The sequence below is a fragment of the Copadichromis virginalis genome, linkage group LG19 (genome assembly GCF_057382275.1).
Source record: "Copadichromis virginalis isolate Kocher_CV1m ecotype Utaka linkage group LG19, C_Virginalis_male_GT1.1, whole genome shotgun sequence".
NCBI classification, from domain to species: Eukaryota; Metazoa; Chordata; class Actinopteri; order Cichliformes; family Cichlidae; genus Copadichromis; species Copadichromis virginalis.
This window is the reverse complement of record NC_140636.1, coordinates 5,852,501-5,878,190: the sequence shown is the minus strand read 5'-3', so window position 1 is coordinate 5,878,190 and position 25,690 is coordinate 5,852,501. Positions and strand designations below refer to the sequence as shown.

General features: G+C 43.0%; 1 protein-coding gene across 2 annotated transcripts in view; it reads right to left on the bottom strand.

Annotated features, from left to right (window-relative positions):
- The window catches only part of zswim8 (zinc finger, SWIM-type containing 8), a 70,121-nt gene that overhangs the window by 14,971 nt on the left and 29,460 nt on the right, over window positions 1–25,690 (bottom strand). For both annotated transcript variants that reach the window (XM_085442610.1, XM_085442609.1), the window contains 9 exons: window positions 24,124–24,307; window positions 23,471–23,569; window positions 23,197–23,321; window positions 21,294–21,615; window positions 20,175–20,321; window positions 10,121–10,343; window positions 8,573–8,862; window positions 8,250–8,473; window positions 3,690–4,187 (listed from right to left, as the gene is read on the bottom strand). In XM_085442610.1, coding sequence (XP_085298736.1) covers window positions 3,690–4,187; window positions 8,250–8,473; window positions 8,573–8,862; window positions 10,121–10,343; window positions 20,175–20,321; window positions 21,294–21,615; window positions 23,197–23,321; window positions 23,471–23,569; window positions 24,124–24,307 — 2,112 coding nt within the window. The remainder of the gene's footprint in view (window positions 1–3,689; window positions 4,188–8,249; window positions 8,474–8,572; window positions 8,863–10,120; window positions 10,344–20,174; window positions 20,322–21,293; window positions 21,616–23,196; window positions 23,322–23,470; window positions 23,570–24,123; window positions 24,308–25,690) is intronic.

The window sequence follows — 25,690 nt, the reverse complement described above, 5'->3', positions numbered from 1 at the left end:
AGAATTTGGCAAAGTCATTGCAGGCCATGGTCGAATGAAGTTCAGCTGCCACTGACACAGGAGGGTTTGTTAGCCTGTCGACTGTAGAAAATAAGACCCGAGCATTATGGCTGTTTTTAGTGATGATGTCAGAGAAGTAGGACCTCCTTGCATTCCTCAGTTGTAAATTATAATTGTGAAGTTTCTCTTTATAAATGTCATAATGAACCTGGAGATTTGTTTTTCTCCATCTGCGCTCAGCTTTCCTACACTCTCTTTTTTCATTTTTCACCAGTGTGGAGTTTCTCCATGGAGACTTTTTCTTTCCCGAGATAACCTTCACCTTAATGGGAGCAATAGTGTCCATTACATTTAACATGTTAGCATTGAAGCTATTGACGAGCTCATTGACTGACCCTCTGGACAGGTGAGGTGTTAATGGGAAGACCTGGTTAAAAATTGCACTACTGTGTTCAGTTATACACCGTTTTGTGATCACTGTTGTTGATATATTTGTGTGGGCTGAGATTTTACTTTCAAAGAAAACACAGTAATGATCAGACAGGCCCACATCAGACACAGTAACCTTTGAAATGCTCAGGCCTTTGGAGATCAGTAGGTCAAGAGTGTGTCCTCTATTATGTGTGGCCTCTGTTACATGCTGAGTCAGCCCAAAGTTGCCCAGAGTGTTACTCAGGTCTTTAGTCCCTTTGTCCTGAGGGTTGTCCACATGAATGTTAAAATCCCCAGCAATAATTACACAGTCAAAATCAACACAGATCACAGACAGCAGTTCACTGAGGTCATTAAAAAAAGTCTGTGCAGTATGTGGGAGGCCTGTAAACATTAAGAAACACAACTTTGGATGGGGCCTTCAGCTGTAAAGCCACATATTCAAAAGACTGAAAACTTCCAGGAGATAGCTGCTTACATTGAAATGATTCATTAAATAAGACAGCAACCCCTCCTCCTCTCCTGCTCGCCCTGACCTCACTGATAAAACTGTAGTTAGGAGGGGTCGTCTCGATGAGAACAGCTACACTGTTACTTTGATCCAACCAAGTTTCAGTTAAAAACATAAAATCAAGGCTGTGCTCAGTGATTAAATCATTAATTAAAAATGTTTTCCCAGCTAAAGATCTAACGTTTAATAAAGCCAACTTAAGTGTTTTAGAGGTATTACTTGTCCCCTCGTGTTTGGGAGCAGTCTGTGGCACACAAGGTATGTTTACTATGTTTAAAGATCTTTTAGAGTGCAGCTCTCTGTGTTTTGACCAGGCCACATGTCTCCTTCTGTCACCTAAAAGTACAGAGATTTTAAAACCTTCTAGTAAACAGGGTCCCAGCTTCTCCTGGGAAAAGTCACCACTGCCATAATCCTCGCAGCCCGGACCCTCCACACATCACACATCAGACTGCGGAGACAAAGCATGAAGGTGGTAAGGAGGAACTAAGGGGGGCGAGGCTGGGCAATGTGACTTCGATTGCTCTGTTGAGGGTGGGGCTCGATGGCGAACCTTTGGCCGCTCTGGTGGGGGGTTTATGGGGGACAAAAAGGGATTGGGACGGGGGTAGATCTGAGCCCAGCATTGACCCGCTCCATCATCTCCTCAGTGAATTTCAGGTGTGGGGAGGAGGGAGAAAGGGAGGGGGAGGAGGGTGATGGCCTGTCAGGGGTTTGGGGGACTGGGGAAGATCGTGGTCCCTTGTCCTGGTCGTTGGTGTTGTTGAGAGAGTTGGAGGCAAATAGGGACCCCTCTTCTTGCCTTAGATGTCTCTCCTTTCTGAGGCTCTTCCTCAGATGCCATGGATGTCTCTCCTTTCTGAGGCTCTTCCCGGGTGGGGGCAAATGGAGCTCCTCCTCAAGGTTTCTGCTGGGCTTTGTCTGTTCTTGGAGTACTGTTTGTTCCTCTTTATGAGATAACTCCTCGTTTATCTCAGCCTTGGCACCAAGCACAGATGGATGACGTATGGAATAAAACAAGTTGGAGGTGAACAGTTTCACCCCTGACTTGTTAAAATTAAATCCATTTGCTTTAAACAGATGCCTGCGTTCCCAAAAAATATTAAAGTTGTCGATAAAATGCACTGAGTGGTCAGCACATGCTGATATAAGCCATTTATTCAGTGTAAACAACCTGCTGAATCTCTCGTCTCCTCCTCTGACCGGCGGTACAGGTCCACTGATGAATACAGCTGCATTCAGAGAGTTTACAGTATTTAATAATCCAATAAAGTCCCGTTTCAGAACCTCCGACTGTTGTTTGGACACATCGTTTGACCCTGTATGCAGAACAATGTTTGTCACAGTTGGATATTCATCTGCAATTTGAAGAATTCTCTCCTTCAGGTTGTTGACCATATCCTTAGGAAAGCAGAGGACTTTAGTGTTCTTACCACACATCCTTTGTACATCCTTTACGGCAGAGTCACCCACAATCAGAGTTTCAGGCCTAGCCTTTAGCTTTCCCTGTGGTCTTTTGCTATTCAACAGATTTTCAGACCTTACTTCGCTGCTTTTAGATGGATGGTTGTCCGATATAGATCCAGGGTCCTTTGATAGTGGAGCAAATCTGTTCTGCAGTTTCACATTCAGTTGTTTTGGAGGTTTGTTGTTATTCTTCCTATTCACGGTTGTCCAGTCCTGTTTCCTCCCGTATACAGGGGTAGAAGAGCTTCTCTGTCTCGTAGGAAGTGAAAGCCAGTCGGTTTCAGAGATTTCAGCTCGCTGTGCCCTGCCTGTGGTACGTCCTCCCCATTCCAGGAGACATGATTTATGTCTTGGTTTTGCACCAAGACAGTCCAAGGGGGGATTATCACTTGAGGATTTATAATAATGCACAGAGTCTACTTTCTTGGTCATGTTATCTGTGCTCCTTAGCTGTGTACTAGCTTGCTCATAGGCCATTGTTTTGAATCAAAGGCAAGGTTGTTTCATTTCCACACAGTCCATTTACCTCCACGTTTACTTCTAAGCGATGAATTTTTGTCTCCAGTACTGCAATCTTCTGCAGGAGGCTGTGGTAGTCATCTGTGGAGAGGGAAGGCATCTTGTTGCTAGTTAGCCTAGCGGTTAGCCCCTTTCCAGGCTATTGAGGCTGCTCGGTGCCCAGACGCTGTAATCAGGCTTCAGCTGTGTCTAGGCCACAGACACACGGAGCGCTGAGGATAAGGTAACTATAAAAATGTTGCTGTTTCTGTTAAGAACACTTTAGTCCTAATGATCTATGAGTGTCCAGAAGCTATCGCAGGTAAGCTCATAAGGAAAAAAGGGAAAAAATCAGCATAAAAATCAATAAAATCAATAAAAGAAGCAAAGCATTAAAGAGCAAAGAGATGAAGCGTCCACACTCACAAAAGGGGAGGAGAAAAAAAATATAGGGGTCAAAACAAACCATATTTGATATTTCTGGAACAGTACCAGGAAACACTCCTGAAAAAAGTATGTATGTGTATGTCTGTCTATCTGCTATATTTCTTCAGTGTGTCAATTTGTTCTCATCCTGGTTTTTGTTTTTCAGTTCAAGTGTAGCAATGTCTTTCAGCTTGCCATTATTTTGCGTTTTCTTACTTTATGGGGTGTTCCCTTTGAATTTAACCGCTTGCAATAAAATATTTTTAGAGAAGAATATAAAAGACTTTAAAGACAATGAAAAACATAGTTGAGTCAAAACTATCTAAAATGATCCAAAATGTACTTGTGCTCTGACCTGTGGATATGCAGCCCCAGACACAGGGAAGACGGTGGGCCGGGGGACATGCTGCAGAGGGTGCCCTAGGAATTGGGGCGTGCAGACGGTGGGGAGATGGGCCTGGATAGTGGTGTATGGGTGGAGGCCCGGGGTGTGGGGGTGAGCCATAGCCTGGCCAGGCATAGCGTGGGATTGGTAAATGGTGGACCCTACAGAGATAACTGGTACGACAGCGGCTGCAGTGACGGAAGCTGTGACTGTTGCTACCCCTGGAGACTCCATGTTGACTCCACTGTCAAGAACACCACAGTTAGACTCTGGGGGCCTCCTGCCCGAACCGCCGTTTGCCCCACATCGGCCGGATGTTTCCCGTTGTTGGCTTGATCCTCCACCTACTGACTGCTCATACAACCAGTACCACTGGTGAGCCACCTCAAACAGAACCTCGGGGTAGACACCTCCACCCTTAGCTGCTTCCTCTACTGCCATGCAGGCCTTCTCCAGCATGACATTATCCTAGAGGAAAACAGGACAGAGAGGAAGTGAGATGAGGAAGCAAAACGTTTAATGAATGAAATTTAAATTTACATGGGCTATGTAATATTGCTGCTTTGGTTTAAGGTTATGGCAGTGTGCCATAAGCCACTTTCACAGTAATGTTCCTCATAACTCAGATATTCCCACACACCAGATATTTTATGTGCAGGATTTGACAGTACATCACAAGACACATAAACCATGAAGTAACATTTTTTGTTGAATTTCAGGTTATATTTGATAGTTACTTTGATAATTAGAGAAACCACAACATAAATCCAAAAAGATGTATTATCACTGACTGCTAAGGAAACAACATTGAAACTGACTTGAATTGCACCTCTACAAACAAATTTGGGACATTGCAAAATGTAAACAAAAACAGAAGGCAATGATTTTTGAAATCATAATGCTAACAAGCTAGCATTAACATTTTGAGCCTAGCTACAATTAATATTGAATATAAATTCCAGTACTGAATATATTGCATAGTGTTAAACAATCCTGCCACATCATTTGTTCACTTTGATATTTGATAACTTTCATTTCTATCAAACAATACGACATCCTTTTGTTCAATAGACACGATCCAGTTCATATCATATTGCTGATAAAGTGCTTTGAGTGCTCTGAGAGAATAGAAAAGTACTGCATAAGAATCTGTCCATTTAGCATCTACCACATCACTCCACCATGATAAAATGACCGCAAACAAGAAGTATGGCAAAGGAAAGGAATAGTTAATGACCCCATAGGGTAAAACATACTCTTTCACTGGTGGAGGGAATGACATGGCATGGGCACGTATGCCTGTCTGTTGAACTGGCTTACTTGTGTTTAATGATGATATGAGTACTGATAGAAGGATCAGGATAAATTCTGAAGGGTACAGGGATATATGCTTCTTATTTCTACACTGTTTTCTCAAACCAACATTCACACACATTCATACTCCGATGGATGCTTCAGAGAGCAACTTGGCAATGCACAACAATATTTGGCAATGCAGACTGAGGGAACCACCAACTTCATCAGCCAATGATGTGCTCCACCTCCTCAGCTACAGCCACCCCAGGGAAAAAAAAAAATCAGCGTTGCTGATTTCTGTGAGTGTACTCAGTGTTTTTGCTGCTATCCTCCTGTCACTTTTGCAGAGATGAACTCTTAAACATTGGACAGTCATGTCTATATTTTTTTTCCCCTGGTTTTCATTGACGATGACTCATCAAACTATGTCAGCACGCCTCACTCCCATCTATACACCTGGTGAACATCCGATCACTGGCAAATAAAATGAGTGAACTTGTAAAAAACTCCTCTGCCTCTGCTCTTCGGATGCCAGACTTCAGGGGTTTTTTCCCAGTGGACTAAAGCGTGGAGCTCTCAGGAAAAACAAGAGGTGGTGGAATCTGCTTCTAAATCAGTAAAGGCTAGTGTGCAGTCACACTCTGAGGAAAGTGACGTAGCCCTCACCTGGAGTCTTTCTTTATGAACTACAAACCTTTTTATTTACAGAGGGAATTCTCTTCATTCATTGTGGTCGGTGTTTACATCCCACCACAAGCCTGTGTGTCAGAGGCTCAAAATCAGCTTGTTGACCAGATAGCCAACAAGGAGAGAAAAAACATCTTGCCTGAGCATTATTTCTAGGGATTTTTACAGTGCAAACCTCACCCATGAACTTCCAAAATGCAGACAACAGATTAAGTGTTCCACCAGGGATGCTAAACTACTAGACCACCCTCTGTGCTGTTCCCTGTGCAGCTCATGGACTCTCTGATCACTGTCTGCTTCACCTTATAGCTACTTACAGAAAGAACGTCTAAGTCTGAGATTAAAACCACGAAGAAATGGACTAAGGAGTCAAAGGAGGAATTACATGTAAGAAAATGTGAAAAATAATAAAAAATAAAGAAAAACCATTAAATGGTCTAAAGATGGCGGTCTAGAAATGGTTGCAATTTCTAATCACTTAATGCAATGCAATTAATGAAAATCAAATTAAAGTTAAAAAACAATTCTATAATTGTCTAAACTAGTTATGGATCTCTAGTCATGTTAATCAGTATAATCTGTCCCTTTTAAATAAAATAAACAAGTTATAACAGTTAGAATTAGTAACAGTCTAACCAGTGTTGGGACTAATGCGTTATTAAGTAACGCGTTACAGTAACTACGTTATTATTGTGGTAACGAGCACGGTAACTAGTTATTATGCCAAAATCAGGAACGCGTTAGTCGTTACTGGGATTTAGATAGGGTCGTTACTCGTTACTTCGTGTGGTGGCTGTCGCGGAGCTTCCACAGATTCAGTAACATTAGCAAGTGGTGGAGGCCAGCAGGTGGATGAAGGAAAGGGGACGCAGAAGGAAAAGAGACCCGAGGTGGCCGCCGGTCCAAGTGTGAACTGAACTTCAGGTAAGAAGTTATGACCTGCAGTCTCTCTGGGTCAGATATGAACCAAGTGTAGGTGGAGTTTATTTTCGTTATTCGGACTTTTTCCGTACTGCGTGCTAGCTAGCATGACGGAGTTTCTATACAGCTGGGTGGTGCTATGATGTTAATGATGTTGCACTTTATTTTGCTCATAAGTTATTAGAGTTGCCAACCGTCCCGTCTGGTATTCAGAGAAAATATTACGCGTTTCTTATTGAGGTGAAAATGAACAGTTTGTCCCGTAATTCAGCTGCAATGAAAAAGGCACAAAGCTGCAGTTATTCTGTGTTTATGCTGCACAGCTGCCTCTTCTTCTCTCATTCTCCCCCCTCCCTCTCCTGTTTCTACTTCAATCATGAAAACTGATCAATGATCAGCTGATCGGCTTTTCTCTCTTGTTTGTTTATCGCTCACTTTGTGCCAGAAAGAGGAAACCAGCGGATGTCGCGCTAAACAACAGCAGCACGTTTAAGCTTGATCAGCTGTTGTTAGAATTTATTTAATATTAATTTCTAGTATCAGCTGATGTTTGCTGGAGCCACAGCTGTAAAGCTGCTGGTCATGATATGGTTTGGTTATCTGGTGAGAGGGAAACATGAAGATGAAACCAGGAGATGTCCTTACTGAATCATCAGAGCTGAACAGGTGATGGAGAAACAGGTTTACCTTTTAGGTGACATGAATGAGTTGAAGGGAAGTTATGAACTGTTTCTGAGAGACAAATAACACCAGGGTCCTTTTTTAGGTAGCTGACAGCTGGTAACTGTGCAGGGGCGGGTCTAGCAAAGTGTTGCCAGGGGGCAGGTAGGGCATTAACAGGGAGAGGGGGGCACAAGGAAATACTTTTCTTTCTTATTCTCATTTAAAATGTCTCACTTTTAAAAAATAATTATCTGAATCTTACAACAAACGATTGATAGACTGATGCATATATACCATCAGAACAGTGAACATCACTGTCACAACAGCGTTTGTTTTCATTCAAAGGCTTTATGATTTTTCCTATAATGGTGGGCCGGTCTCTAGTCAAAATGCCCGGGCCAATTTTCTGTCCCAGTCCAGCCCTGTAAGCAGCTCATCTGCAGTCTGGTGTTACCTACATCTTCCTATTCAGAAGGCAGAATTTCCGAGTTCTGAGTACAATCAAAAGCACCACGACTGCAGTTTTTGTGTTGGATGTAAAAGGCGCACATGACGCTGTGACGTAGGCTAGAATCATGGCAGCAGTCAATGACGGTCCAGGCGTGGGATTTCTCTCGTGGAAATATGCACATTATCTTTTCCTTTCTATTGGTAGGTAGCACAGTGCACTTGTGGCAAGTAAGCAAGCTAGAAGACTGGCAAAGTTATGGAAGAAACACATTAACAAGAGAATTCTGAGTAAAACCAAAGTTACTTTCCCTAGTAACTAGTTACTTTGAAAGTAACGAGTAACTTGAAGTAACTGAGTTACTTTTGAGAGAAGTAACTAGTAATGTAACTAAGTTACTATTTTAAAGTAACTTACCCAACACTGAGTCTAACTTATAATCTTGCCAGTCTGTTTACTAGACATGCCTTAAACCTTTAGTGGAAAGTTACTGTGCAAACCCCCTCCCATAGTACCTGCTCTTTACACTGCACCAAAGCTCTTTGGATTTCATTAGGATTGAGGGCATGAGCATGAGGCAAGCAGCTCAAGGCCAGCTCTGCTGCTGCCCGAACCATGTTGGGGTCCCTTGCTCGCGATGCTCGGTCCGCAAGGGATGCCACCTCTGGAGGGGTCAGGTGACCATCCCAACATTCCACCAAAATGTTGAGGGCAGCACTGCCGATTTCCATGGCTTGGCCTGAAAACAAAAAAAGGACACAGGAGGAAAAGTAAGTGACTAACGTGGGCCATTAAACGTGGGCCATTATCTTTTTCCTTCAGCCACACTTCTGCTCACCCGTGATCCAGGACACGTGGGAGGAATAGGTCCTGGACAACCAGTTAGGTGAAACGAAATTGTGGAGGCCAAGAGCATACAGGCCAATCTCAAAGGCACATAGGTGCAGGTTTCTATGTGGACCTTGGTGCCCCCCACTGGCTGAGGGCTGAGTGAAAATGGAGGTGGAGGAGTTTCCTCCAGCTTTGATCAGCACAGTCTTAGCCAGTTCAAAGTAAAAGTGAGCTGCTGCTTCTGAGGGCTGATTGGGGACATGGGGGGCATGACACTCAGGACGTCGTCCTTTGTACCTAAACAAAGAATTTATGAAAAATTAATTAATATTAATTAAAATAGATACACAAACTGTGGATTTCCACTATGTAACCAAAGCTCTTTACTTCTTTAATTTTATTTTGTAGTAGTATTAAATAGTATTAAATCTATCGGGCAGTATGAGTTTTTTGATCCCGTTAGGTCCATCAATGTGTACATTAAACAAATATGTAAGACTGCTGTTTTGCATTTGCGCAATAACACTCAAGAACTAGTTTATCCCTCCCTGAAAAGTTTACAGTTGATCCAAAATTCTGTAGTGAGAGTACTGACAGGAATTAGAAACAGAGAGCATAATTATGGCTTCATTGGCTCCCTATTCAATCCAGAATCAAATTTAAAATGCTTCTCCTCGTATACAAGGTCTTGAATAATATGAGACCAATATTATCTTAAAGACCTCATACTATCGCATACCCTCAAAAGAGCGTTTACTTTTCAGATTAGACTTAAAACTTTCCTTTTTGCTAAAGCATATAGTTAGGGCTGGATCAGGTGAGCCTTAGTCCTTTAGTTATGCTGCAATAGGCCTAGGCTGCTGGGGGCTTCCCATGATGCACTGGGCATTTCTTGTGTTTAATCATTAGTTATTATTAATCTCTGACTCTCCTCCACATGTTGTCCAGTCTTCCTCCCCTTATTTCTAACTGGCAGGCAGCTGAACATCCATTTCTCTGTATTATCTGTCTACCTTAGAATATAAAGTGCCTTGAGTCAACTTTTGCTGTGATTTGGCACTATATAAATAAAACTGGATTGAATTTAATAATAATTTGATCCAAAAATGTCAAATTTGGGTTTCTTGACAGCCACCATAACTCACTAAGACCAGTTCTAATGAGGTTTCAGTGAACAGTACATAGACCAACTGGAGGGCTAAATGCATCCCTCGGGTCTTGTGTCAGGTCCTTTCTGGACCTCTCTTTTTCTTATTTCTTATGGATTATCCTTCTGTAGATATTTTTTAGGCCTCCCACATCTTCTTTTGTGCACCAACTTTCCTCAATTAAAAAAACATAAACAAACAAAGAAACAAAAAAACAAAACAAAACAAAACAAAACACCCCCACTGCCCAGCATGACTACACATGCAGAGTTTTTGCCTGATAGCTTGTTGGGAATCATTTTATTGGTGCTTTTCAGAGATTCAACTAAAGAAATGCAAAGCTTTAGTTATCTTTTGCATACATCTCATACTCAGTATGCACCCAATATAAACATGTGTAAGTTTACCTGCTTGTGTCCGTGCTCTTGGCTCTGGCCCCACCTCCTGCTCTGCGAGAGCCACTGGAGGAGGAGGAGCCTAAAGAATCAGATGATGAACTACTGATGCTGTCGCTGTCCTGACCCCGCCCCCAAGACGCTGCTGCCCAGCCGCTCCGCATTGGCCGCCGACTGAGAGTAGGAGAACTGTCTGAGGTGGTCTCTGGAGCACTGCTATCAATACTCGCCATACCTGTCGAAAAAAAATCAACATCCAGTCCTGTTTGATGTGTATGTATACACATATGAATATATACATACATATACATATATATACACATATACATATACATATATATTAGGGGTGCAACGATACTCGTATCGATATTGAACCGTTCGATACAGTGCTTTCGGTTCGGTACGCATATGTATCGAACAAAATTTTAATTTATTTATCAACTTTTCTTCTGACGATGTTGTCTGTGTTGAGCGCTCAGTGGATCTGTGCTCGACTACTCCGCCTAGGCTGCACTGTCGAGCGCAGATCCACTGAGCGCAGCGCAAGCTAGCAAGACAGAAGCTAAGCTCGTTGCAACATGGCAACTGCCTCAACGCTACCCAAACCTCCCCCACCCTCATTCAGATCTGGCGTTTGGAACTATCTTGGTTTTCATGTGAAGCATGACCCTGATGGTAAGCGTGCCATGGACTAAAGTAAAACAGTATGTCAGATGTGCCACGCAATGCTCAATTGATGGGAACTAGTGCGTTAGCGCAGTTAGCTTGTTAACGTGTTGATGCCGTCCAGCCCCACGCACGGGGCGATCCGCGGTAGCTCGTTAATGGAGATTTGCCGCGTTGTGGTGTTAATGTCATTTTAATGAGATTAAACGCTGACAGTAGAGCAGGGCAATATGGCCAAAAATATTTATCACGATATATATTTGAAAATTTGCGATAACGATATAACTGACGATATAATTGATGCGAGACAACTCCACAACATTACTAGCGCAAAAAGACAACCTTCCATTTATTTTCACTTAAACAAGAAGCTGGTTTTTATGTACATTAAAGCTTTATATGAGGTGGCGCTGTCACTTGGTGTTCGCTCGCTCTGTGGTAGAGTATCACTTCCTGTTCCTGCTCAAACACAGTGGTGTTTCTGAGTAGCTTATTTGCTTAGCGATTTAATTAACAACTTTTAAATACATTCTTCTTTCATAGTATAATCTTCACGTGCTTCCTCCGAAGCACACTTTCTGTGTACTCACTACCTAATTTATAGCCAAAGTATTCACTCACTGTCTCTGTACTGTCTCGCTAGCCTAGCTTAGCTCGTAGCCGACTCATTAGCACCATGGCTACTTCACCTGTCCCTCCTGCACTTTCTTGCTCATTGTGTCAGATGTTTAGTTACTCCTCGGCCTCCTTTAGCAGTAATGATATCTGTAACAAATGTAGCATATTTGCAGCTCTGGAGGCCAGGATTACTGAATTGGAGACTCGGCTTCGCACCCTTCATTCACCCGCAGCTAGCCAGGCCCCTGTAGCTGGTGCAGCCGAAAATAGCGTAGGCCCCGCTAGCTGTTCCCCGGCAGGTCCCAAGCAGCTGGGGAATCAGGGCGGCTGGGTCACGGTGAGGAGGAAGCATAGTCCTAAACAGAAGCCCCAGGTACACCACCAACCCGTTCATGTGTCTAACCGTTTTTCCCCACTCGGCGACACACCCGCCGGGGGTCAAACTCTGGTAATTGGCGATTCTGTTCTCAGACATGTGAAGCTAGAGACACCGGCAACCATAGTCAATTGTCTTCCAGGGGCCAGAGCAGGCGACATTGAAGGAAATTTAAAACTGCTGGCTAAGGGTAAACGTAAATTCAGTAAAATCATAATTCACGTCGGCAGTAATGACACCCGGTTACGCCAATCGGAGGTCACTAAAATCAATATTGAATCGGTGTGCAACTTTGCCAAAACAATGTCGGACTCTGTAGTTTTCTCTGGTCCCCTCCCCAATCAGACCAGGAGTGACATGTTTAGCCGCATGTTCTCCTTAAATTGCTGGCTGTCTGAGTGGTGTCCCAGAAACGATGTGGGCTTCATAGATAATTGGCAAACCTTCTGGAGGAAACCTGGTCTTGTTAGGAGAGACGGCATCCATCCCACTTTGGATGGAGCAGCTCTCATTTCTAGAAATATGGACAAATTTATTAAACCCCCCAAAATATGACTATCCAGAGTTGGGACCAGGAAGCAGAGTTGCAGTCTTACACGCTTCTCTGCAGCTTCTCTCCTCCTGCTACCCCCCCAAAAACCCATCTCCATAGAGACTGTGTCAGCTTCCAAAAAGACAAAAAACAAACTAAAAACCAGCAACAAACAACTTAAACATAAACAATCACAAAGAAAGAACAATACAGTATCCACATCTGAACCAAAGAGTAAAACAGTGAAATGTGGATTATTAAATATTAGGTCTCTCTCCTCCAAGTCTCTGTTAGTACATGACTTAATAATTGATCAACAAATTGATTTACTCTGCCTTACAGAAACCTGGTTGCAGCAGGATGATTATGTTAGTTTAAATGAATCAACACCCCCGAGCCATTCTAACTACCAGAAATCTCGAAGCACAGGCCGAGGGGGCGGTGTGGCAGCAATTTTTCACACCAGCCTATTAATTAATGAAAGACCAAGACAGACTTTTAATTCATTTGAAAGCCTGATGCTTAACATTGTCCACCCCAGCTGTGAAACTCAGAAACCAGTCTTACTTGTTATCATCTATCGTCCACCTGGGCCTTACACAGAGTTTCTGTCTGATTTCTCAGACTTTATATCTAATTTAGTTCTGAGCTCAGATAAAATAATTATTGTGGGTGATTTTAACATCCATGTAGATGCTAAAAATGACAGCCTCAACATGGCATTTAATCTGTTATTAGACTCAATTGGTTTCTCTCAAAATGTAAAAGAACCCACCCACCACTTTAATCACACTCTAGATCTTGTTTTAACATATGGCATCGAACCTGAACATTTAACAGTGTTTCCTGAAAACCCTCTCCTGTCTGATCATTTCCTGATAACATTTACATTTACAATAATTGATTACACAGCGGTGGAGAGTAGACTTTATCAAAGTAGATGTCTTTCTGAAAGCACTGTAACTAAGTTTAAGAATATAATCCACCCACTGTTATCATCTCCAATGCCCTGTACCAACACAGAGCAAAGCAGCTATCTGAACGCTACCCCAACAGAGGTCGATTATCTTGTTAATAATTTCACCTCCTCACTACGTACGACTCTGGATACTGTAGCTCCTGTGAAAACTAAGGCCTCAAATCAGAAGTACCTGACTCCGTGGTATAATTCTGAAACACGTACCCTAAAGCAGATGACTCGTAATCTGGAGAGGAAATGGCGTGTCACAAATCTAGAGGATCATCATTTAGCCTGGAGAAATAGTTTGCTGCTTTATAAGAAAGCCCTCCGCAAAGCCAGAACATCTTACTATTCATCACTGATTGAAGAAAATAAGAACAACCCTAGGTTTCTCTTCAGCACTGTAGCCAGGCTGACAAAAAGTCAGAGCTCTTTTGAGCCAACCATCCCTTTAACGTTAACTAGTAATGACTTCATGAACTTCTTCACAAATAAAATTTTTATCATTAGAGAAAAAATTACCAATAATCATCCCACAGATGTAATATTATCTACAGCTACTCTTAGTACCATTGATATTAAGTTAGACTCTTTTTCTCCAATTGATCTTTCTGAGTTAACTTCAATAATTACTTCCTCCAAACCATCAACGTGTCTTTTAGACCCCATTCCTACAAAACTGCTCAAAGAAGTCCTGCCATTAATTAATTCTTCGATCTTAAATATGATCAACCTATCTCTAATAATCGGCTATGTACCACAGGCCTTCAAGCTGGCTGTAGTTAAACCTTTACTCAAAAAGCCATCTCTAGACCCAGCAGTCTTAGCTAATTATAGGCCAATCTCCAACCTTCCTTTCATATCAAAAATCCTTGAAAGAGTAGTTGTCAAACAGCTAACAGATCATCTGCAGAGGAATGGTTTATTTGAAGAGTTTCAGTCAGGTTTCAGAGCTCAGCACAGCACAGAAACAGCTTTAGTGAAGGTTACAAATGATCTTCTTATGGCCTCTGACAGTGGACTCATCTCTGTGCTTGTCCTGCTAGACCTCAGTGCAGCGTTCGATACTGTTGATCATAATATCCTATTAGAGCGATTAGAACATGCTGTAGGTATTACAAGTACTGCGCTGCAGTGGTTTGTATCATATCTATCTAATAGACTCCAATTTGTGCATGTAAATGGAGAGTCCTCTTCACACACTGAGGTTAATTATGGAGTTCCACAGGGTTCAGTGCTAGGACCAATTCTGTTTACATTATACATGCTTCCCTTAGGCAGTATCATTAGAAAACATAGCATACATTTTCACTGCTATGCAGATGACACCCAGCTCTATCTGTCCATGAAGCCAGATAACACACACCAATTAGTTAAACTGCAGGAATGTCTTAAAGACATAAAGACCTGGATGGCCGCTAACTTTCTGCTTCTTAATTCAGATAAAACTGAGGTTATTGTACTCGGCCCTGAAAATCTTAGAAATATGGTATCTAATCAGATTCTTACTCTGGATGGCATTACCTTGGCCTCCAGTAACGCGGTGAGGAACCTTGGAGTCATTTTTGACCAGGACATGTCCTTCAACGCACATATTAAACAAATATGTAAGACTGCTTTCTTCCATTTGCGCAACATCTCTAAAATTAGAAATATCCTGTCTCAGAGTGACGCTGAAAAACTAGTTCATGCATTTATTACTTCCAGGCTGGACTACTGTAATTCATTATTATCAGGATGTCCAAAAAACTCACTGAAAAGCCTTCAGCTAATCCAAAATGCTGCAGCAAGAGTCCTGACAGGGACTAGAAAGAGAGAGCATATTTCTCCTGTTTTGGCTTCCCTTCATTGGCTTCCTGTTAAATCCAGAATTGAATTCAAAATCCTGCTCCTCACATACAAGGTCTTAAATAATCAGGCCCCATCTTATCTTAATGACCTTGTAGTACCATATCACCCTATTAGAGCGCTCCGCTCTCGCTCTGCAGGCCTACTTGTTGTTCCTAGAGTATTTAAAAGTAGAATGGGAGGGAGAGCCTTCAGTTTTCAGGCCCCTCTTCTGTGGAACCAGCTTCCAGTTTGGATTCGGGAGACAGACACTATCTCTACTTTTAAGATTAGGCTTAAAACTTTCCTTTTTTCTAAAGCATATAGTTAGGGCTGGACCAGGTGACCCTGAATCCTCCCTTTGTTATGCTGCAATAGATGTAGGCTGCCGGGGGATTCCCATGATGCATTGAGTTTTTCCTTTCCAGTCACCTTTCTCACTCACTATGTATTAATAGACCTCTCTGCATTGAATCATATCTGTTATTAACCTCTGTCTCTCTTCCACAGCATGTCTTTATCCTGTCTTCCTTCTCTCACCCCAACCGGTCGCAGCAGATGGCCGCCCCTCCCTGAGCCTGGTTCTGCCGGAGGTTTCTTCCTGTTAAAAGGGAGTTTTTCCTTCCCACTGTCGCCAAAGTGCTTGCTCATAGGGGGTCATATGATTGTTGGGTTTTTCTCTGTATCTATGAAGTGCCTTGAGGCGACTTTTGTTGTGATTTGGCGCTATATAAATAAAATTGAATTGAAAATTGAATTGAATTGAATTTATAAAAATGTAACAGTGCAAATGCAAATTCCTTGCTGAAAGTTTAACCAAAAGGCATTTCCTGAGCATAACCATGTATAATATCCACTGAAGTTAAAAAGAGGTGCTTTGCAACATTAAACTGCAGTGTGCAGTACGTATTTTTCGGACCATAAGGTGCACAGGACTACAAGGCACATTCAAATCAAAATCAAATCAAATCACTTTTATTGTCACATCACATGTGCAGGTACATTGGTACAGCACATGTGAGTGAAATTCTTGTGTGCGAGCTTCACAAGCAACAGAGTTGTGCAAAATACAATAATGTAAACAAGCAAAATACAAGAATGGCTACATCTGAAACTAATAAATATATGTACAATATATAATAGTATATGCATTTCTGGATGTGTATACTAAATATTTTTCTACGTGTGTGTGTGTGTGTGTGTGTGTGTGTGTGTGTGTACACATATTTTACAAATTAAATAGAGTAAACAATAAATAAAATATATAAAATAAATAAAATAAAATATACAGAGTGAGACATGTGCAAAACAGTGGCATTACTGTACAGTATGGAGTGCATAATGTTAAAGTTCCAGTAGTGAAGCTGAGGTGTCTATGAAGTGTTCAGCAGTCTGATGGCCTGATGGAAAAAGCTGTCTCTCAGTCTGCTGGTACGGGATCGGATGCTGCAGAACCTCCTTCCTGATGGAAGTAGTCTGAACAGTTTATGGCTGGGGTGACTGGAGTCCTTGATGATCCTCCCCGCTTTCCTCAGGCACCGCTTCCTGTAGATGTCTTGGAGGGAGGGAAGCTCACCTCCAATTATCCGTTCAGAGCACCGCACTACTCGCTGGAGAGCTTTGCAGTTGTAGGTGGTGCTGTTGCCATACCAGGTGGTGATGCATCCAGTGAGGATGCTCTCAATGGCACAGTGATAGAAGGTCCTGAGGATGCGGGGGCTCATGCCGAATCTTTTCAGTCTCCTGAGAAAGAAGAGGCGCTGCTGCGCCTTCTTCACTGTTTTGTTTGTGTGTACTGACCACGTAAGATCCTCAGCCAGGTGTACGCCAAGGAACCGGAAGCTGCTCACTCTCTCCACAGCAGCGCCGTTGATGGTGATGGGGGTGTGTACTTCTCTGCACCTCCGGAAGTCCACTATCAACTCCTTTGTCTTTGCGACGTTGAGGGTGAGATGGTTGTCTTGACACCAGTGGGTCAGGGCGCTGACCTCCTCCCTGTAAGCCGTCTCATCACCATTGGTGATAAGACCCACCACTGTAGTGTCGTCCGCAAACTTCACAATGATGTTGGAGTTGTTAGTGGCTGTGCAGTCGTAGGTGTAGAGTGAGTACAGGAGAGGGCTCAGTACACACCCCTGTGGAGCACCAGTGTTCAGTGTGACGGGGGATGAGGTGATGCTGCCCAGTCTGACCACTTGGCGTCTGTCAGACAGGAAGCTAAGGATCCAGCTGCAGAGGGAGCTGCTCAGTCCTAGATCCTGCAGTTTCCTGTCCAGCTTCGAGGGAACGATGGTATTGAATGCTGAGCTGTAATCTACAAACAGCATCCTCACATACGTGTCTCTCTTCTCCAGGTGTGACAGGGCAGTGTGTAGTGTCAGGGCTATGGCATCATCAGTGGACCTGTTGTGGCGGTATGCGAACTGTAGAGGGTCCAGTGAGTCGGGTAGTGCAGAGCAGATGAAGTCCCTGACCAGCTTCTCGAAGCATTTGCTTACGATGGGGGTCAGGGCTACAGGTCGCCAGTCGTTCAATGAGGAGATGGTGGAGGATTTGGGTACAGGGACGATGGTGGCCATTTTGAAGCAGGCTGGGACTACAGACAGAGAGAGGGAAAGGTTGAAGATGTGCGTGAACACTCCAGCCAGCTGAGCCGCGCATGACTTGAGGACGCGGCCGGGAATCCCGTCCGGACCAGTAGCTTTGCATGCGTTCACCTTCCTGAAGCACCTCCGCACATCCTCCTCAGACACAGTGTGCGCACTGACGTCATCCGCGGTGCGCACACTGTCCGGTCTCATGGTGTTCGCTGTGTCGAATCTAGCGTAGAATACGTTTAGATCCTCACACAGAGAGGCCGTGGTCTGCGGTGTGCTGGTTTTCCCTCTAAAGTCTGTGATCGTGTTTAGTCCCTGCCACATACTCCGAGGGTTGTCAAACTGTTGCTCCACCCTGTCCCTGTACTCACGTTTGGCTGCTTTGATCGTCTTCCGGAGTTGGTAATGTGCGTGTTTGTAGTCCGATGTGTTCGCGGAGGCAAAAGCGGTGTTCCGTGCCGCCAGTGCCGCGCGAACATCTCTGTTAATCCAGGGTTTTTGATTTGGGAAGGATTTAACTGTTCTGGATGGGACGACATCTTCCACGCATTTCCTGATAAATCCGCAGACTGAGTCTGTGTATTCATCAATGTCCCTAGCAGCCACGTGAAACATTTCCCAGTCCGCGTGATCAAAACAGTCCCGCAGCGCAGACTCCGATTGGTCCGTCCAACAGTGCACCGCCCTCCGGATTGGGCTTTGTACGCATCCCGGAAAGAGGTGTAGCAGTGAAACATTAAGCGAAACAAAGCAGTCAGATGAATCAAATTTTATTCTTCTTGCTTCCTCCACTTTTGTACCATTGATTCATTAATGTTGAATTCTCTGGCAGCTGCTCTATTCCCATGTTGTTGCAGTATATTAATGACTGACCTCGTATTGTGGATGGATTATCTCAGTTGTTCTCCTGACTGAAGTTTGGTCCGTTTACAGCATCCTGCCATGCGATTGCATTTGTCTCTAACCATGAGGAACCTTCACGTTAACTTTTAGAAGTGGAAAAGCGTTAGTGTTCGTCCTCCAGCTTCACTGTTTATGTTATGCTAACATAGCTGTGTCGCTAGCGATCACGTAGCACATCATTATATACCAGCTAGCCCAACTTCAGTAACCCTACAAACGTCACTGCTGTTTAGTTTCCTGTCTTCATTTATGTTGGAAGTGATAACAGAGCTGTACGTTTGATTTTTTTCAGAAATATCAGTCAGAACATGCAATATCATGCTTAGGTAACTAGCGAAACTAGCGAGCTAACTTCCGCTAGCTTCCTGCTAACTTCTAACTCCGTTAAATGTAATAAATTTTGTTTTCATGGATGCCTGGAAGTTAAACTTCATAGTTACACCTGGTAAAGCAGCAATGCTGATCGTTTTATTAAAGATGAAAGAATTTAGACAGTTTTTAACTCTCAGTGATGCTGCAGTGTTGTTTGACCTGAAGAATACGGAGTTTAGGACCCAGATTACTCCCAGATTTAAGAGCATCTTAGTCCGACAAATACGACAATAATGACGGCCGCTTGTATGTTCTGCAAAAAAATGTGCTTTGTCGTGTATCTGATGGACAAACACCAAACCAGTTCCACATCACTGAAGTTGCACCATTTTTACAAACCAATTCTGGTTCATCTGTTTCACTCAACAATCGGCCATGTGCGTATGAAAACAAAGGCACTGCGCATGCGCGTTTTACTCATATTCTATCGCGATATTTCATTTTCCTATCGTTGCCTAACATTATACCGGTATTACCGTGAACGGTATAATATGGCCCAGCCCTAGCTGACAGCACTAGTGGGAACACAACGAATATGACTGCACATTTATGCCGACATCATCCTAGTGCAAAGACAAGTGGAAGCAGACAAAAACAACAAGCACGCATGCTACAAACTTTACCCGAGTCATTTAGACAGCCGTTAGCACAGGATTCTCCTTATGGGGACCTGATATGTTTAGTATGCTGCTGAGAATATAGCCCAGAAGAAGCGGATAGTATAGCTTTTATTTTGGAAAGAGCCATTTCTCTGTAATAAACTCTCTTTTCCAAAGATGAGTGATTTCTCGATCATCGATTTATTTTTTTTTTATTATTTTGTTGTTTCAGCAACATTAAATTTAAAAACTGTACTTTTGAGTTAAAATATATATTTATAATTTTAATAAATGACAAATTAAAAAGGCATGACCATTTTTTTTATATCGAAAAAATATCGAACCGTGACACCAAAGTATCGAACCGTGAATTTTGTGTATCGTTGCACCCCTAATATATATACACATACACACACATATATAAATAACATAAGAGTGTGGAGTATTTCAGTAAGGTTTAAGGCCTGAAAAAAGTACCACTTATACATATTAAATAGGCCAATAATCAAAAGTACCCATCTCATAAAGCAACATTTTTTCCGAACAAATGAAAGCAGTATTCGGCGTAAAAAAGTATAGATAATAATAGCAGTCTTAATATTAGTAACACTGTACCAGTGTGTTTTTTCTTCTGCCGTACAGGTGAGCCCCAGCAGCGTTGACTATATCCACAGCGTGCCCCCAGTGCCAACCGACTGGGCACTGTGGCCTCCTTAAATGAAGCGATGTCATTCTGCTGGTCACTTGAAGATGAAGGCCCATCTGAAAAAGCGAGGACAGATCATGAGATCTCTTTACACACACATGCACGCGCACACAGCCGGGGAGCAGTTGAACATTTTGATGTGGTAGAAGCAGAAAAAGGTTTTTAGCAAGTTTAGGACAGCAAACAGCCACAGATCTCCATTCCCCACCACACACTCTCATTCACTCTGACACATGGTCCTGAGTAACACTCATCCTTCAGGAAACTCAAACCTGACTGTGTACAACATCCAAATGCCACTACTGAACTCCACTGAAGTCTTTTGTACTACACTCAAGCCACCTTGTAACTACACAGCCTCATTTTTACTGTGTGCACTTTATTATACAGTGTGCTTTTTATTCCTTTTGTTATTTAGATTTCAGTCTTTCTGTTCCGTTATTCATATTTAGACTTTGTTATGTATACCATGGTTTATGTTATTTATATTACTGTTTTGTTATCCATATTTCTTGGGTAGTAGTCGGGTGGAGCACCCACAGATTTGTTGTATATGTACAATGACAAAGGGCTATTCTATTCCATTCTATTCTAAGTTTGCCAAGGACCAAATTATGATGCTAAGATGACTGGGTTAGAACATCTCCAAAACTGCAGCTCTTGTGGGGTGTTCCTGGTCTGCAGTGGTCAGAACCTATCAGAAGTGGTCCAAGGAAGGAACAGTGGTGGACTAGCAACCAGCGACCTAACTGCTGAAAGAGTTTGCTGGTTCTGACCGTACACAGACAAGTAAGTATGTACTGGTCTGTGGCTGTGTGTGTGTGTGTGTGTGTGTGTGTGTGTGTGTGTGTGTGTGTGTGTGTGTGAGTGTGAAATGCATGCAGCACTTGTTTACAGCTTTTATACTTTTTTTTTTAATATAGTTATAGTGAACATGCGGAAAAACCTAAAACAAGTGGATGTTTGTGCCTGGAGAATGACAAGAACACAAAGGTGGAAACCAAGAGACGTGGTAATGGGGTTCTTACCATGCTCCCTGGTCTCAGCGGCACTCTCCCCTGCTGTGTTATTTGGCACTGGGTTCAGATCAGCCTGAGGAGCCACCCCCTCTCCGCCAATTGTCAGAGCAGAGGAAGAGCTTGAGGATGAAGCCACCAAAGTAGATGCTGAGGAAGATGACGTAGCATGTTTGGAGACCACTCCTGTGGCCCCACCCACTCCACTGTGGCTGGAGGATGTATGTTTGGATGGACTACGCTGACTGCCAGCTGCTGGCTTGCTTGAGTAGAAGGAGCTTAGAGTTTGGGGCTTGTGGGTCTGACTCTCTCTGTCCAATAGCTTATCCAATATCTGAGCATGGAGGGTGGACAGGAAAGAGAGAACACATTGATACAGAGAGTAAGAAAACACTTACACTTTGCATACACCCTACAACAGAAATCCACATGAGCAACATGAAATACCAAAGTGTGGAAATCAGAAAAATCTTAGATGGGTGCGTTCAATCAATGTGCTTGGTTAAAGCACATCTTTACATACTTCTATCTAGTTGTGTGAACATTATCTGGTGATAGTCACAATTTACTCCAAGGAAAATCCTTACCTACCTTATACAAGTAGAACCTTGTAATGGCCTGGACTGATTCTTATTTAGCACTTTTCTACTTTTCTGGAGTACTACAAGCGCTCTATACAACATGCCAGATTCACCCATTCACACAAGCACTGTCTGCCATTTAAGTACTACCATTAGCAACTTGGGGTTAATATCTTGCTCCGGATATTTGGCATGCAGACTAAGGGGAGCCAGGGATTGAACCACCACCATTTAGATCAGTGACCTGGTCTAGCTCCTGAGCCAATGTTATTGTACCCAAAAAAGATGTACATCTAACATTCTTTGTACTAATTAATTGCCTAATATCATTATCAGAGAAAGAAAGAAGAGATGAAAATTCTTTTGATGAGTGTCGAAGGGTATCAGACACCTGAGAATGGAAATATCCTGTTAAACTTGTTAGCAAAGTAATCAAACGTCAGACTCAATGTAAGAACACAACTGTCTGACCATCTATAGCTCTCCTCCATGGGTCAAAGGAGCTTGCAAAGAAAAGCGTCTGGACTTCTTTAAAGATGGCAGAGAGTTGGTGTCGTAAACCCCCGCCTCTGTTCAAAGATGGTCGCTCACAGTGGACATAGATGCTTCTTTCACTCCTCTTTCAAACCGTCTGTCCTCTCTGCACTGTACAGCATACACCACATTGTTAAGAATGTGGTGTATGCTGTACAGTGCAGCGAGGAATGCCCAGACCTCTACATCGGAGAGAGCAAACAGCCACTTCACAAGCGCATGGCACAACACAGAAGAGCCACCTCCACAGGACAAGACTCAGCAGTCCATCTGCATCTTAAGGATAAAGGTCACTCTTTCGAGGATGCCAATGTTCACATTTTGGACAGAGAGGACAGATGTTAACCAACCAGATGCATGTTAACCTGTGCCAGTGTTTACCGGACTCAGACAAGCAAAGTGAAGCTTTCCTTCACTGTGCAAGAAATAGACATGAATGTGTTTCAGAGAGCAGCTCCTGTGTGAAAGGCCTGTATTACGTGCTTAAAAGCACTCACTCACTTTTTTACACAATTTGAGCAATTAGTATTTTGCCTAAGGAAACTTGGACGTTCAGACAGAAGGAGCTGGGGATCGAACCACTCACCTTTTAATTAGTATAGTTTTTTCCAGTTACATCCAGTTACTGGTCAATGAATTACTTTGCACTATTTTCTTTCTTTGTTTTAAAAAAAACGTATTAAATGAATAAACTGGCCTGTTACAGTCAAATTCTGTGACTGTAACAGGTGTAGAATTGATATGCGGTTGGACGGGACATCTTCTGTACATGTTCTGAAATACTATAATGTAGCTGTTACCTTCTTGAGCTTGCTCTGGTCGTCCTTATAGGTGATCATGAGAGCCAGGGCCAGGTCACCCTTCACTCGTCTAGTTCCTTCACATAGCAGAGGATGCTCTGCCTCGCTGACTGTGGTTTTCATACCTGCAGTCACAGAGGGTGGACACAAAACAAAGGTTACAATTGAACATTTGTGAGAAACAGTGAGCAGGAAAACAAGTAGTGAGGATGGAGAAGAAGATACTGATAAACACTGAGAGGAACGAAACCAATCAATTGGTGAATAAATTTACCAAGTGCAGCAACAGCAGCCTCAAAACCCAGCTCCTCATCTCCAGGCATCTCATTGTTGCGGTTGCGGCTTGGTGGACGGGAACCCGTTGGAGACACAACTGCACAAAACAGTATGGAGAAAAGTGAAAGGGACATAAATTCAGTCAATCTCCCTTAAAATTCCTCAGTCTGTTCCAAAAAAGACAATATGAGCTTCTTCATTCATTCAACACAAAGCTTCAACGTTCAGTACACTACAAATAAAGCTGGTGGCCAAGAGATATTCACTTTCATATTACATAGTTAAAGGCAATTTAACAGAATACTTAGAATTCTTTAGTCTTGTATTATTTATTTTTATTTTATTGTATTTGAATCAAGTTAAAAATCCTGTTTAAGCGATTAACAATTTCCCATCATTTCTGTGTCCATCGCAACTGTCAAATAAAAGCAAAAAAAGCTGAATACATATAATAAAACTAAAACCTTAGTATAAGGATTTGATTGAGACTTTTAAGAAAATATCTGATCTTCTTTGGGCAAGCAGCCATGAGACAATGGCATGGTTGTGTTTACATCCTAAACACATATGACAAGAAAACTAGAATTGCTTTGACTATTTCAAGTGAAACACATGAAAACCACCATTAAAATAAAGATTACCGGTGCATACCTGGGGTACACAGTACATCGAAGATGAAGCTGGCCAACATGAGAGGTAGCACAGGTCTGTAATCACAAAAGTTTCCATCCCGGAGCTGCTCTGCTCGCTCTCTGATGGCGGACATCTCTATCAGACCCAGAGGGATCTTCTTCAACAGAGCAACCACCTCTGACTCCTGGTAGGCCAGCTTCACCTGATTAGTCCAGACACATACAATATGCATATGATACATTTACATAAATATATATCCCTTTTGTTTTAAAAGCTAAACTTTGTAAGTTAATTTGGTCCTAATGTTGATGAGAATTTTTCCCCAAAACAAGCTCTGAGTACAAGATCCATAGAGGCTGGGGTCTATCACACCAGGCAAGACCCCAGGTGCAGGCTGTGTAAAGATGCCCCTGACACAATCAAGCACATAACAGCAGGGTGAAAGATGCTAGCAGGCAGGGCATACATGGAACGCCATAACCAAGTGGTGTAGCATAGTGTACAGGAACATCTGTGCTGAGTATAACCTGGAAGTCCCGAGGTCAAAATGGGAGATGCCCCCAAGGGTGGTGGAGAATGACCGAGCTAAGATCCTGTGGGACTTCCAGATACAGACGGACAAAATGGTGGTGGCTAACCAACCGGACATAGTGGTGGTAGACAAACAGAAGAAGACGGCCGTAGTGATCGATGTAGTGGTCCCGAATGACAGCAACATCAGGAAGAAGGAACACGAGAAGCTGGAGAAATACCAAGGGCTCAGAGAAGAGCTCGAGAGGATGTGGAGGGTGAAGGTAACGGTGGTCCCCGTGGTAATTGGAGTACTCGGTGCGGTGACTCCCAAGCTAGGCGAGTGGCTCCAGCAGATCCCGGGAACAACATCGGAGATCTCTGTCAAGAAGAGCGCAGTCCTGGGAACAGCTAAGATACTGCGCAGGATCCTCAAGCTCCCAGGCCTCTGGTAGAGGACCCGAGCTTGAAGGATAAACCGCCCACAGGGGCGAGATGGGAATTCTAGTGGTGCTAGTTTCAATTATTATGCAAATGTGCTGTTTATAAGGCTGGAAACCTGCAGTCAGCTGAGACTGAAGAAGTCACTTGGGTGAGTGACGAAACGTTTCTCCCACTGAAAAGCTACGTCCAGATGAACACAATCAACTTTTGGGCACTTTGATTCAGTACTTTACATAACCATGATTTCTCTCTCTTTACCCACAGTTAAGCATACTGTATATGACTAAAATCACATTAACAGTACAATGTCTTATATTATAATTATTGACAAATAAAATAATATTTTCGAAGTTGTGGCGAGCGCAGTACATTTTGCTGTGGTCTGCTGGAGGCGTGGCACTGGAGCTGGTGACACCAACTGACTGAATAATGTCAAGAAGGTTGGCAATGTCAAGTAGCTGCAGACTGCACGTTTGAAGCTGTGGTAGAAAGGATGTCACTGAACACTGTCATTTGTCACCTATAATCCTGACTACCCTCTGCTGCCAGAGGAGCACCCTCTCTAACAGACTGATTCAACTCCACGAACAAGGTGGCCAGACAGAGCAGGTCTGTCAGACCATATATTACC